Below are 14,624 nucleotides of genomic sequence, written 5' to 3'. Positions count from 1 at the left end.
ATCCCTTCCATGCATTTATCTCACCATTTCCTCAGCCCCTTTTAGCATCCACAGTAGCCTGTCAACTGCAGTATGGAGAAGTACTGAGTTTGTTTCCGGCTGCTGCATGTTAACTGCTGTCTGATAGCCCTTTCTTGTAGAAAATAAAGGCTGGATGATCCCTGTTCACCTTCTCATGGATCATTCAAACTTCTCCCAGATCCCCCATCCATTATCTCTTCCTGGCTGAAGAGTCCTGGTCTGTGTCGTTCTGGCCATCTCATGGAACCTGTCATCCAGGATCTCTTCCTTGAGTGACAGAAGCCAGCTGCAGCTCATCATTTTCATTTGTGAAATTGGGAAATTTGTGAAAAAGTCTGCCACTTTTATCTTCATTTAATTTCAACTGTTGTACTTTTACCATTCAGCTGCCATACTTTCTCCTTCAGTGTGGCTATTAAAAACCTGGCATTTTTCTTCGTAAAAATAGTTTTTTTAACCTAAAATCCATGTGATTTATTATTCACACCTAATCATGTTCTCCCAGATACTGGCTTGGTTGTCTGCAAGTTACTGTAACCTTTCTCACCATAATATTAAACTGCTGCTGCACTACTCTGGCAGTGGCTATATTTTAGAGGAAGGTTCAGTGTTATCTATTTCGTGTCATTGAATGCAGAGTCTTGTAAGCCCCATCCATTTTAAGTGCTGTCAAAGAACGCCTGCTGGACAGTGCAAGGGAGCAGAATTTTGATAAAATAATGCTGCATGTGGTATTTGACCAGTTTCTATTAAGATAGTGCCTAATTCAAGAATCATATTTTATCTCTTTAGCTCTTTTTAACACACTGTACTTAAGAATTAGAAAGAGCAAAGAGAAGGCAGGCACTGGGGTGGAAGGGATGGTGGTTCACAGAACCACCAAGTGGTTGAGGTGGGCAGGAGCTCTGGGTCCCTCTGGTCCAACCCCTGCCCAAGCAGGGACACCCAGAGCAGGGTGCCCAGGCCCAGTCCAGGTGGATTTTGAAGATCTCCAAGGAGGAAGGCCCCACAGCCCCTCTGGGCTGCCTGTGCTGGTGCTCTGTCACACATACAATACAGCAGTGCTTCCTGGTGGTCAGAGGGAACCTCCTGTGCTCCAGTTTGTGCCCGTGGCCTCTTGTCCAGGCACTGGGCACCACTGGGAAGAGCCTGGCTCCATCCTCTTTGCACCCTCCCTCCAGGTATTTACAGACATTGGTGAGATCCCCCTGAGCTGCCTCTTGTCCCTCCTGAACAGCCCCAGCTCTCTCGGCCTCTCCTCACAGGAGAGGTGCTCCAGCACCCTGATCATCGTGGTGGCACCCTGTAGGACTCTCCCCGGTGTGTCCGTGTCTCTCTTGCCCTGAGGGTCCTGGAACTGGACCCAGCACTCAGGTGCAGCCTCCCCAGTGCTGAGTAGAGGCGAAGGATCATCTCTGTTGACCTGCTGGCGATGCTTTGCCTAATGCAGCCGAGAATGCTGTTGCCCTTCCACCCTTCATTGCTGTCTCACCTTCGACTTGGTGTCCATTGGGACTCCTCAGTCCTTTTCTGCAGAGCTTACTGACTGAAGGAGAACTCACTGAGCTCACAGAGGGATTTCTTTCTGAGGCAGAAGAGCAACAGTCCTTTGCTTTGAAACTCACTGACTGGCTTGCATTGCGTACAGGTGTCAGTGCCAAATCATGGGTTGCATTTTTACTAGAAAATCCATAAAATAATACAAACTCCAAAAACTGAGAGACAATATTAATTAGCCAGTTCAGATTGGTATTTACTGATATTTAGTCTTCCATGCCTTGTTCCATCTCTACAAACTGCTGGTTTCTTTGGATATTGGACTTAACATTGGATGCTTGTTTTCCCTATGCAGCCATACCTATTATAAACCAGAATTCATATACCCATATATGTATATATATGTGCGCATGTTCAATTTAGTTTGTAGCTTCTAGGTGGGAAGAAGTGAACACATTGGAAAATCAGTGGTGCTAAACAGAGATAGGCCCAACAGCTTTGAAATTTGATGTGAAAGGATTTTAAATGCATTTATCAGTGGTAAAGCCAAGTGACTTGGTAGCTTGTCTCTGTATGAATGCTCTGATGCACTGTAACGTTGAGTACAGCACTACCAGAATTAGGTTGTCTGCAAGAGGCCACAATGGAGCAGATTTAAGTTTTGGGAGCTTTTGTTTTAGGGGGATTCCAGTAAAAGGTGCTGTGCTGATGGATACTGAAATCTTCCCATTTAACCACAAAATAGGTCCAGTATGGGAAGTACAGGCTTCTTCAGTCTTCTCCAAGATGGACCAGAGATTGAATTCACCTTTTTATTTGGTCTTAATTCCTTCTGGGCAATACTTTCACACAGCTGGTCACGAGCTTTTTAGTTTTAATCATGAGGTTGACTGATCCATTTAGAACTCTGTTGAAACTGTAAGTGTATTTCATATGACACACCAAAGAAGTCATCACATGAAAATGGCTTGGGACTATTGCCAGGCCAGGCTGATTTTGATCTGGTGACGTACGCTCCATATTATATTCCCAGTATCATCCATCATGATGTCTGATGTCGAAATCTGGCATTTTCAGAGGTACTTTTAACATACTAAACTTGCTTCCAAGTTCTGTGATTTTCCCCTAGGTTTCAGCCATTTAAAACACCAGCATGCTCTCTGCTTCCTCTGAATGTGGGTGGGGATGGAGTAGCCTAGTAGCCAGTTAGAGAAGTGACTGCATAACTTTTTAACTTAACAGTTCTGTTCTGTTTTGTTTTATATCTCCACAGGATCCAACAGCTGCATCTATTTCGGACAGAGATTGTGATACAAGAGAGGGAGAGACTGTAGCCATGAACTATAAGCCGTCCCCACTCCAAGTGAAATTAGGTGAGTCTTTGCTCATGAAGACCAAGAAGGCTAAATCTAAAGTCTGTAATATGGTGAGGTGCTAGTGGGATCATAAGCAGATCTCCATTTGTATGGCTGAACATGCCAGCTCAGCTCAGAAATCTCACAAAGCAGTTTATCAGCGTGATTCTGCTGCTCAGGGAAGTGACCTACAAATATTGAAGGACACTCTGTCTTGAGCTGTGGTAGAGGTCTTCCTGAAAAGGAAGGAATAGCTTTTTAAATCTACACAATTTCATCAAGCTAAGATTAAGGCTTGGCCAGAAAAAGAATTAAGATAATATGGAGGGACTGTAAAAAGTGGACAGGATGACTGCAAACAAAAGGGAGAGGAACAGAGACTTGGGCCATTACCAGGAAAAGATAGAACTGTGTTGTTGTGAGGTGGAGGGACTCTAGGTTTGTAATGGTTCACAAAGAAATACTCATGCTATTTCTGAGCACTGTGTCTAAAGTTCTGGAAGCAGAAATACACTACTTTCACACGAAGCTCATGCTTACAAAAGTACAGCAATCCACACATTGCCATCCTGCATCCAAAACCTGAGCCACTGTTGTGCCATACAGACTCAAGACCCTGACAAGGGGCATGTCAAAGGAATAGTGTTCTTTTTGCTCATAGCATCAGTAAAAAATGGTCTGGGAAATTTCCAGATGGGAGCAGGAAGCAGTCCCCTAGTTGTCCTTCACATCAGAATAAATGACATTGATGGGATGCTGCTGGAGCTGATTGAGGGTGACTGTTCCATGTCAGGGAAGGCTCTGAAAAAAGCGTATGCCCAGATGTTCAGTGGCATAGCCCTAGGGCCTACCAAATGAATGACAAGGAAGACAATGAATGACAAGAATGACAGCAGACAGCTAAAGTCCGAACAAGATTTGGGAACATGTGAGCATTGTTATGTGGTTATGAAGAGATCTTATCAATAGGTAGGTTTTACCCAAGGACCTGAAGTACTACAGCAAACAGTGGTGTTGGCTTCATTGGTAAGAGGAGCCTTAAACAAACACCAGAAAAAGTCTGGAAGCATTTGTGCAGTCTCAAGACTCTGATGGAGTTTATGGGAGATTGAATAATAGACAAATCTGGTCATTGCAGTGTGTAAAGGAATCTTGTAGACTAGGTTTATGAACAGCAAAGGGAAATAAAGTATTTGAATAATGATCTTGAAGAAAGAGTGACTAGGGAGGAAAAGACATGAAGTTGGATGTGCAAATGCAGCAAGATTGTGCAGCAAAGTGGAAAACCTTGAACTACTGATAGAGGATATGAGCAAGTGCACTGGGACAGTAGATCTGTCCTGCAATAGCAATCATAAGTACTCTAAAACAGGCAGCTGCTTTTCAGGAAATGGCAGAAAGCAGCAGTATGTGTTAATGACAGCTCAACTCACAGTTTGGTAAAAGATAATCACTGCCAGCATGCCATATGCCACCAGGATCCCTTTTCACTACCGAAAGGGTTCTGTAATGTTATTAGAGAGATAATTACTACTGCAGTAGTTGTTTTGGATAATTTAACATCAGGAATTAGGTTGGAGAGCAATTGATACTATTATTGGTAGGTCTGAGACATTCTTGCATTTCTAGACAATAAAGATATCCTCCAGAGATTCACTAATGTGACAGAAAATGGTGCTTATTTTAGACTTGGCTTTGGTAACACATGAGGACGTTATAGAAGATCTGATCATCAGAAAGAGATTTGGATTCAGAGATAATAAGTTCGATTCATGCAAATTAAATGTAAAGGTAATTTAAAATAGATCTGTAACAAATTTCAGTTTTATAAAGTAAGTGCATAACCAGAGGCAGTGAATTGAGAACCCTGGGAATTCACTTCACATTAGGTAGTGAAGGAGAAACTATCAGAAGAACGGAGATTGTTAATGGACTTCTCCAGCAGTCATTTCTTTTAGAAGTTCATTAATGACAAAGGGACAAAAAGCAGGAGGGAGTTGGAGGGAGACATCAGTACATTAAAGACTCAGAAATACCACAGAGAAAAGCCGTGAAAACTGAAATAATAGAAATGAGAAAAACATGACAGGAGTAACTCAAGTCTGCTGTAAATTGAAGTTTACCAACTGGAAGTGGGTAAGGAAGAGGAAGCCTGATATGATTGCAAGATAAGTAATTATTAAAATGGACTAATACATAAAAATATGCCATAGTCATACCTTTGCAGAGTTTCCCAGCTTTTTTCCAAACATACAGATACGGCAGAATTATTAGTTCTTCCGCCAAAACTTCTGCTTTATCATGTAGGGAAAATTTTATTGCATTTGGCCATTGCTGAATGCTATTATCCACCATTAAAGTCCTGGCCCAGTCCCGCAACTACGACATCATCGGCATAAGTGAAACCTGGTGGGATGAGTCCTGTGACTGGGGTGTTGCAATAGATGGTTACAGGCTCTTCAGGAGGGACAGGCAGGGTAGGCGAGGTGGTGGGGTGGCGATGTATGTGAAGCAGGGGCTGGACTGTGTGGAACTTCAGGTCGGCAATGGCAAAGTTGAGAGCCTCTGGGTAAGGATCAAGGGACGAATGAATAAAGGGGATGTCGTTGTGGGAGTCTATGGCCAGGACAATAGCACCAATAAATTATTCTTTACAGAACTAAGAGAGGCCTCGAGATTAACTCCCCTTGTCCTTATGGGGGACTTCAACTTGCCGGACGTTAACTGGGAGTGCCACACGGCTGATACGAGCAAGTCCAGGAGGTTCATGAAGCACCTAGATGATAACTTCTTGGTGCAGGTGCTAACGGAGCCAACTAGGAAAGGTGCCCTCCTAGACCTGTTGCTAGAAAACAGAGAGGGTCTGGTGGGAGATGTGGTGATTGGTGGCCGCCTCGGTCATAGCGACCATGAAGTGGTTGAGTTCAAAATTTACGGTGACAGAAGGAAAAGTGCCACCAAAACCTCATCCCTAGATATGGGGAAAGCGGACTTCAGGCTGCTCAGGGAACTAGTCAGCAAGGTCCCCTGGGAAACTGCTCTTGAAGGCCTCGATGTCCACCAGTGCTGGTCACTCTTTAAGCGATGCCTCCTAGAAGCACAAGATCAGGCAATTCCTAGATATCGCAAGTCAGGCAGGCGGGGCAGGAGGCCGGCGTGGCTGACCAGGAACATTCTAATGGAGATTAGGCGGAAACAGAGAGTGTTTCGCTACTGGAAGGAGGGCCAGGTGTCATGGAAAGAATACAGGGATGCTGTTCGTGTTTGTAGGGAGAAAGTTCGTGTGGCCAAAGCACACCTAGAGTTGAAGCTGGCTGTGTCTGTGAGAGAAAATAAAAAGGTTTTTTTTAGATATGTGAATGGAAAAAGGAGAACTAAAGAATACATAGGTCCGCTCCTTGATAGGGAAGGTCTCCTCACAGACAATGACATAGGCAAAGCAGAGACGCTTAACGCCTTCTTTGCCTCTGTCTTCAATGCCGATGATGGGCTTCGGGACCCAGGGTGCCCTGAGCTGGAGGACCGGGACGGTGGGGATGACAAACTCCCAACCGACCCTGAACGTGTGCGGGATTTGCTACTCCACCTGGATCCCTACAAGTCCATGGGTCCGGATGGGATTCATCCCCGGGTGCTGAAAGAGCTGGCGGACGTCATCGCGGAACCTCTCTCAATTATTTTTCAACGATCCTGGGAATTTGGAGAGGTCCCGGTAGACTGGAAGCTGGCAAATGTTGTGCCGATTTTCAAGAAGGGTCAGAAAGAAGACCCTAGCAATTACAGGCCCGTCAGTCTCACGTCAGTGCCTGGTAAAATCATGGAGAAGATGGTTCTCGAATTTATTGAGGCGCACCTGGGGGACAAAGCAGTCATTGGTCCCAGCCAGCATGGGTTTGTGAAGGGTAGGTCCTGCCTAACTAACCTGATTTCCTTTTATGATAAGATCACCCGTATGGTGGACCAAGGGAAACCAGCTGATGTGATTTTTTTGGACTTCAGCAAGGCTTTTGACACGGTTTCCCATAGGATCCTACTGGACAAAATGTCCACCATACAGCTAAATAAAAACATCATACGATGGGTGAGCAATTGGCTAACGGGCAGGGCCCAAAGGGTTATGGTAAATGGGGCTGCGTCAGGCTGGCGGGCGGTCACCAGTGGAGTCCCTCAAGGCTCCATTTTAGGGCCGGTACTTTTCAATATTTTTATAAACAATCTGGATGTAGGAATAGAAGGTATTTTGAGCAAGTTTGCTGATGACACCAAACTTGGAGGAGTTGTGGACTCGAATGAGGGTGTAAAGGCCTTGCAGAGGGATCTGGATAGGTTGGAGAGCTGGGCGATCACCAACCGCATGAAGTTCAATAAGAGCAAGTGCCGGGTCCTGCACCTGGGATGGGGAAACCCTGGCTGCACGTACAGACTGGGCGATGAGACGCTGGAGAGCAGCCTAGAAGAGAGGGATCTGGGGGTCGTGGTAGACAGCAAGTTGAATATGAGCCAGCAGTGTGCCCTGGCAGCCAGGAGGGCCAACCGTGTCCTGGGGTGCATCAAGCACGGCATCGCTAGTAGGTCAAGGGAGGTGATTGTCCCGCTCTACTCTGCGCTGGTGCGGCCTCACCTCGAGTACTGTGTGCAGTTCTGGGCACCACAGTATAAAAAGGACATGAAACTGTTGGAAAGTGTCCAGAGGAGGGCTACGAAGATGGTGAAAGGCCTGGAGGGGAAGACGTACGAAGAACGGCTGAGGTCACTGGGCCTGTTCAGCCTGGAGAAGAGGAGGCTGAGGGGAGACCTCATCACAGTCTACAACTTCCTTGTAAGGGGGTATCGAGAGGCAGGAGACCTTTTCTCCATTAACACCAGTGACAGGACCCACGGGAACGGGGTTAAGCTGAGGCAGGGGAAATTTAGGTTTGACATCAGGAGGGGGTTCTTCACAGAGAGGGTGGTTGCACACTGGAACAGGCTCCCCAGGGAAGTGGTCACTGCACCGAGCCTGTCTGAATTTAAGAAGAGATTGGACTGTGCACTTAGGCACATGGTCTGAACTTTTGGGTAGACCTGTGCGGTGTCAAGAGTTGGACTTGATGATCCTTAAGGGTCCCTTCCAACTCAGGATATTCTATGATTCTATTATTCTATGATTAAAGTGGGAAAGGTGGATATTAGAAGAATCTGAGTCACTTTTTCCCGTAGATAAAGGTGTATCACTGCTATTGTGAAAGGCCAGGGTGAGATGTTTGCAATGCAGTGTAACAATCTCATCGCTTCAGTTCCACAAGAGGAATTTAGAGTGGGCTTGGTGTAGATGAGAAGTACGTAAGACCAGGGATTTGAAAGTCTGTCATATAACAGAAAACTGAAAGAGGTTGGCATATTGTACCTGGTAAAAGCAGGATGGAGAAAGAATCTGCTTGCCTTATATAAATCTTTCAGGGAGTAAATATCAGGAACAAAAAAGAAATATTTGACATTACAGGTGGTGTAAACATTGTAGAAGTTAAGCATAAATTGTGAGGATTATATTACATCTGGAAGTTAAAGCATGCTTAAGCATGAAAACATGGACAATATTAGCTGGCGTCTTCTGGCAATAACAGAAAACATCCAAAACTTGTGTTATGTTAGAGCTTCACAGAGTTATAGAAGGACACAGCCTCCAGGAACTGCTAGCGCTCCTACCTAGTGAATGCTCAGTGCTGACCACACTGTGCTTAAGAAGATCACAGTTGGTGAAATCTACTTGCTTAAGAGGAATTGTCCAACAGCACTGACAATCACGTTCCTGCCCAGGCTCTGGAGAAAAGTCTGCTCAAAACCCTCCTCTCCCTGTGGATACAGCGTGCCTCTTTAATTAGGTGAACACATATCTAGCCGAGTTTGGATTGACTCTACTCTTAGCCATACTCTGATGAGTGCTAGGTTACCTGGGCCAAAACAAGACTGATGGTATAGTCTGCAGCCTGTGTAACATGCTTTTAATCCACATCAGCTCCTGCTGCTGTCATTCTTAAAATCTGCCTGACCTTTGCAATTTTCAAGCAGCTTAATGTCTCATGTCTCCCAGCTCTGGCTCTTTTTCTTCCAACTCAATCTTTAGTCTCTTCTGCATTAAACTCATCAGGATTTGGATTGCTTTTTAATCCCTTTAAGCCTAGACAAAGTTAAGGTAGTACATAAATGTTTAATAGCTTACCTGGCAGAGCCATTGTTGGGGACGGTAGTGACTAGGGTTTTAATCCTATTGCAACTTTTCTGTATGGATAGTGGCATTTTTCACTGTTAAATCAGAATCAATTGTTCAAATGTCAAATGCTCTGACGGAAGGTTGATAAATGTCATTTTATACTCCGTGAAGATTCATATATAAATCTGTCATATGTGCTTGCTGGAAGCTTGGTTTAAATGAGCTCAATTAAATACCAACCCAGCATGCATACAAGTTTTGCTTCCAGAGCCCACAGTGATTGAAGTGTGACAAAGTGTGCTGTGCTGCATGCTCTGAACGTAGATTTATCTTGCTGCTTGAATATCCTTTTTATGGTTGTTTCTCTGCCCCATAAGTAGATATATTTCACTACCACATGTTTGTTTGGGGGTCAGTTAGATACAAGGAAATCTTCACAGGTGGTTTTTATTTCTAGTAACCTCCTAAAGATTAAACCTGGTTTTAAGTGGAATAGTAAGATATTTGGCTTGTTGCTGGTACCACATCTAAAAAGAGAAGAACTTCACATCAAGGGAAAGTAAATTCTGCTTCGTGTAATTCATCGTCTTAAGACTTACAGATATTCTATCCATATTAATTATGTACTTCTTACTTTCCTAACACTCCCACTTTGTCTTTCTGTTGAAATTTCATTACTCAGCCATGCTTCTTTCTTGCTTGCAAATCACTTGATAAGGATGCTCCCGACAGCACTGGGGGGGGTTGGGTGTCCATTAGTGCTGGGAGATGTTTCCAGCACATCCTTATTAGGAGGCATATCCAGATGGAGCACATACCACAAGCCCTTGGAAAACAGAGGAGAGTTGTGATAAGGAGAGGGAGGAACAGAATAATCCCTAAGTGTAAATCTCAGGGGCTCCATATCCACTGGAAGGTAACAGATCCCCATGGGATCCCCACAAGATGACATACTCTTTTAATGAAGTTTATGCCATCTGTTTTTCTATTTTGCATTTTTAATTTCACGTCTTTGCATTGAAATCCCCATCCAGACAGCCTGTCTGTCTTACCTAGCAGTCAGCGATGTGACAGTTTGTGTTAAAACAGGCATTGTGGCAATGGGTTGCAGCACAGGGGGTATGGTGGTGATGAGGGGCTGTGGCAGTGGCATCTTTATCAACACATCCACCACGCCAGGAGCTTGGCAGTAAATCCCCCACATCCCTGTCTGCAAGATGAGCATACGAGAGAGAGGCAGACAGACAGAACAACTCATAGCAGCATCCCTCTGAGACCTGCTTCCTTTTCTTACTCAGTGTCCGTGACTAGCATGCAGGCTGGCTTCAGCACAGGCTTTCATGCAGTCTCAGCTGCTGTAGAGGGAAGGAAGGCTGCAGTGTCCAAGGCATGACACCTGGCCAGTACACTTAATGGGCTGGAGGGAAATACTCCGCCCCGGTAGGAGCTCGCTGACTGTAACTGGCTTCAGGCAAACGAAGTGACAAGGGCTGATGATGGGTATCGAAAATCAAGCTGCTGTTAGGGAGTTTCGATTGTTTTGTGGAAAATTAGAGAGGCTCTCCTTGGACATAGGTTCTTGAAAAAGGATAAATCTTCCCCATTTGTGAAAATGCATGCTTTCTGGGCTAGATTCAGGAGAGGCTCGAATGGTGCAGTCAATCCCTTTCTTCCCAGCCTTTTGACCTCCTAATTATTCTCTGTGGGCTTTTTCTTCTAGACACCCATCAGGGATGCAGTGCACTCAATGCCAGCACTTTAGCTAGGTGCTGGAGCAGTTTCTTAACTGCTTCTTTATAAAGTTCCCAGTGAGCTAATGGGACAAGGTGGGTATTTTTGGAGAGCTCTGGTGGGATCTTGTCTGCTTAGATATAAGCACCTTCTCTCCTTGAGCTAGCTAGAGAAATATGACACTCCTTTTGGAAGATTGCTCAGTGGGGTGCCTAACTGTATGTGATCAGCAAATGTCTAATCCAGCACACTGGATCCCACCTAAAGATTGAGTGAGCTACATGCATATGAAGTCCCAAAAGGAAGCCTATTTTATATTGGTGCTGGCTTGGAAATATCTGTGGTTTTTATTTTAGATTTTGTTTGCAAAACTTCTTGTAAAAAGTGACCTGAATTGCAAATGTAGCAGATAATTTTCCCACTTTCCTAGCTACAGTTTTGTTCCTCTCCCAGCTTAGATCTCATGCTGGTATTTATCTAAGTACCAAAAAAACACAGTGGCTGGTACTAGTCAGCCCCATAAGGAGAAGCACATGTCACAAAGTTGCCTTTAATGTAAGTTTCTGTTGCTCAATTATATAATCTGCCAGCCTAACCAGAAACTTCCCGTGCTTCAAGAGGCAGGAAGCTGTCCTACAGCTAACAGAGCAGAGCTATTTCATGAATTAATAGGGTACTGACACTTTGCTGGGGCCAGCTGCATTGTAGGATGTTGCTTTTTTTTTCTCCAGGAGACACTGCACGGATCGTGCTTAGAGCAGGTCAGCCACAGTCCTGTTACTGTGCGGGAGGAAATTAGGCTCTTCTGGAGCTTGGACCTATTGCTATGGTGAGCATAAAAGCATCTTGAGTCATCCCAGCCTGGCCTTTCGGCTTTCTGCATGACAAGAAGGAGATGAGAGCAACTGAGCAGCCATACGGGGGTCTGAGGCAAGCAGGTGGCTCAGGGTGAGGTAAAGGAAGGAGAAAAAGCTGTGCTCTGACTCATAACTGTAGTGCTCATCCTCCAAGGAGAAATGAGATCTCAGATAGACCACCGAGGCTTTTTGTCTGCTTTTGTTTCTCTTTGTATCAGTCCCCCCTCTCCATGGTGTTGTTGTTTAAACAATACAAAACAAACAAACAAAAAAACCTAAGTGCTAAAGTTAAAAAAATATATATATTGAAAGGATATGTCAAATGTCCTGGAAGAGACAAGAATTTATGAGTAACATTTTCACTTTTTTGCTCTATTATACTTCTACATACCATACAGAATATGCTATATACCGTATCTCCTTTTCAGCTCAAAGCACCCTGCAGATACTCAATTAAGTTTTATATCACCCTGTTGTATGGTATAATCTTATAATACCTGTCAAATCCAGCAGTAAGTATAAAAAAGCACATTTGGGTAATGAGGAAGAGATAGCAGGAAACAAAACATTTTTTTTTTGTCTATGCTGGAATGGAATGGAATGGAATGGAATGGAATGGAATGGAATGGAATGGAATGGAATGGAATAGTTGGAAGGGAGCCTCAAAGATCTTCTTGTCAGACTTCCTGACCACTTCAGGGCTAACCAAAAATTAAAGGCTTTTAACAAGGGCATTATCCAAATACTATTTTTGAGGCAAATGCTGCAGTAGGGGTTGACCAGGATTATCCTTGAATTTTACAAGAGGCTGTTGCGGGTCTTGTTTAACATGAGAGGCTTAACAAGAGGATCATCAAAAAGGGAACCCAGTGGTGCCCAGTGCTGGAGCATGATGGACGGAGACATAACCAGGCCATGAGGGAATGGACCTGATCCCTACCTGTTGCTCATCACAGGCCTTCTCCATGTACAAATATCTTAAGATTTTAACTGATCGCAGGAGAGGATTTTGTATCTCTGGCTTTCAGTCTCTAGCTGGGGACAGGGATTCTGCACAGAGACACCAATCAGGTGTATCCACTTCCAAGCACCAAATTACTTCTCTTGTGCTATTGGATTATTTCCTGCTTGTTAACAACATTCTCTGAAACCTCAATCAGTTAACTTGAATGATGTCCACTTACAGCAAGCAGCTCTGCTAAGGGTGAAACAGCAACAGAAATCCTGTCCCAAGGAAATTCAGCATGTTGTTCTCCGGTGTGCTTGAGTTGGAAAAAATAAGGATCTGATTTATGGCTGGACCCCATCTTAGTGGAGACTGGAGTGAACAAAGGCATAATCCACTTGGGGACAGAGGCTAACAGCACAAGATTTGGTGTTGGCTCCTGCCTTCCAGCCTGCTACTGTGCATTCGTGGCAGATATTAAATTGCCATACTGTCAGGGAGGAGTAGTACTGGGAATATCAGTCAGTGAGGTGAGAACTACAAAGCCCTCAGGGTTCAGCATAACAAAATTCATGCATTTCTGGTTGAAACATTACAGATGGTCTCTAGCCCAGTAAACGACAGGCTGCCTTTAACTCTCCGTGCTGCTTCTGAAACGGATCTTTCAATGTGTAGTTATTTAACTCATGTGTAGCTATTGAACCACTCTCATAAGGTTGTGTATGGGTTCAGAACTTGTTCTAAAGCAGATCTACTGAAGAGACACAAAATGCACAGTGGAATAACCTGTCCCAGTGCTGTTCAAAAGGATGAACTCAGAGACCCCCTGCTAGTGCTGCTTTTGCCAGAGGTCAAGATGAAAAAGGGGCTCTGGGAGATGCCATCCCAAAGGGAGCAGGTATCAAGCTTCTTGTGCAGTCTGAATGGGTTTGTACCTGCCTGCATCCTTGGCTCCTTTTCTGCATCATCTCTTCCCAGACTGGTTCACAGTTTGTGACTTCTAAGTGTCTCAATACAGAAGGTAGAATAATAAGGGAAGGTTGTGGCAGACTGGACAAATCAATGCCATTAGTGTATCCTTTTGTCAGTACCTCAAGTACTGTACTATTCCCAGTTGCTCTTCTGTAACAAGGCGATTAATGTTAATTAGGTGCAGCAGCTGTTGTTTCTGGGAAGAAGCTCTGTAGGTAAATTAGGGAAACATTTTATAAAAAAGCTGTATCTCTTTAGCTAGGTCCCTAGGTTCCAGCTCTATTGACAAAACTGCAGATTTCCGTATCCATAACTGTTTGCTTGGCGACCTCAAATGACATCATTACCTTAAGTGCACAAAGCCATTTTCCTCCCTTGGGAGCACCCATTTCCTTGAACACAGTCTGTACTTTGTAGGGGGGGGTGAGTAATGTGGAAGCCAGAGTGCAGTGGCAATATAGCACTGCTATTGATTTTCTTCATGAAGACAGAAGTGCAGCCTACCACTCGGAGGTCTCCCGGGGCTGGGAGGAACTTATTTAAACATTATTTCGTATGTTATTACTCTTACCATTTGTAAGAGAAATTGTGTACACAGGTTTATTGCGGCATCCTTCCCGTAGGATATCTCCAGGCTGTTTGGAGGGGAACGAGAGAGTGAACAGCTGCATCACGTCAAGGGCAGTAGGGCTGTCTGCAGACCGAGGGGCAAAGACGAGGGCAGAAAAACAGTTTGACAGGCATGATATTGCAGATTAGCTAGAGGAGAATCAGAGGGGCAGAAAGGAAGAGGTGTGTGAGATGGTACCAGTAAAGTGTAAAGCCATTAAGAGAAACTGGAATCGAGCAACCCAATGGGGTTCAGCAGAGGTCTCTGGGCAGGAGGATATGTGTAGGTGGATGAGACAGAGGGAGGGGAAGTACCAGTCAGCAAAGCCAGGAGCAAAGCAGAACATGGACACATAAATACAAGCGCGATGTGGCATGATTTACAATTACACCAAATGATCCCAATCTTTCTGTCACTGCAATCTGTTCAATTTGTTGTGCCAGCC

General features: G+C 44.6%; 1 protein-coding gene across 4 annotated transcripts in view; it reads left to right on the top strand.

Annotated features, from left to right (window-relative positions):
- The window catches only part of FAM219A (family with sequence similarity 219 member A), a 99,114-nt gene that overhangs the window by 49,425 nt on the left and 35,065 nt on the right, over nt 1-14,624 (top strand). For all 4 annotated transcript variants that reach the window (XM_084305251.1, XM_084305250.1, XM_084305249.1 and 1 more), the window contains exon 2: nt 2,792-2,891. In XM_084305251.1, the coding sequence (XP_084161377.1) occupies nt 2,792-2,891 (100 nt within the window). The remainder of the gene's footprint in view (nt 1-2,791; nt 2,892-14,624) is intronic.

The sequence above is a fragment of the Netta rufina genome (genome assembly GCF_964035555.1).
Source record: "Netta rufina genome assembly, chromosome: Z".
NCBI classification, from domain to species: Eukaryota; Metazoa; Chordata; class Aves; order Anseriformes; family Anatidae; genus Netta; species Netta rufina.
This window is presented reverse-complemented; position numbering and strand designations above follow the sequence as displayed.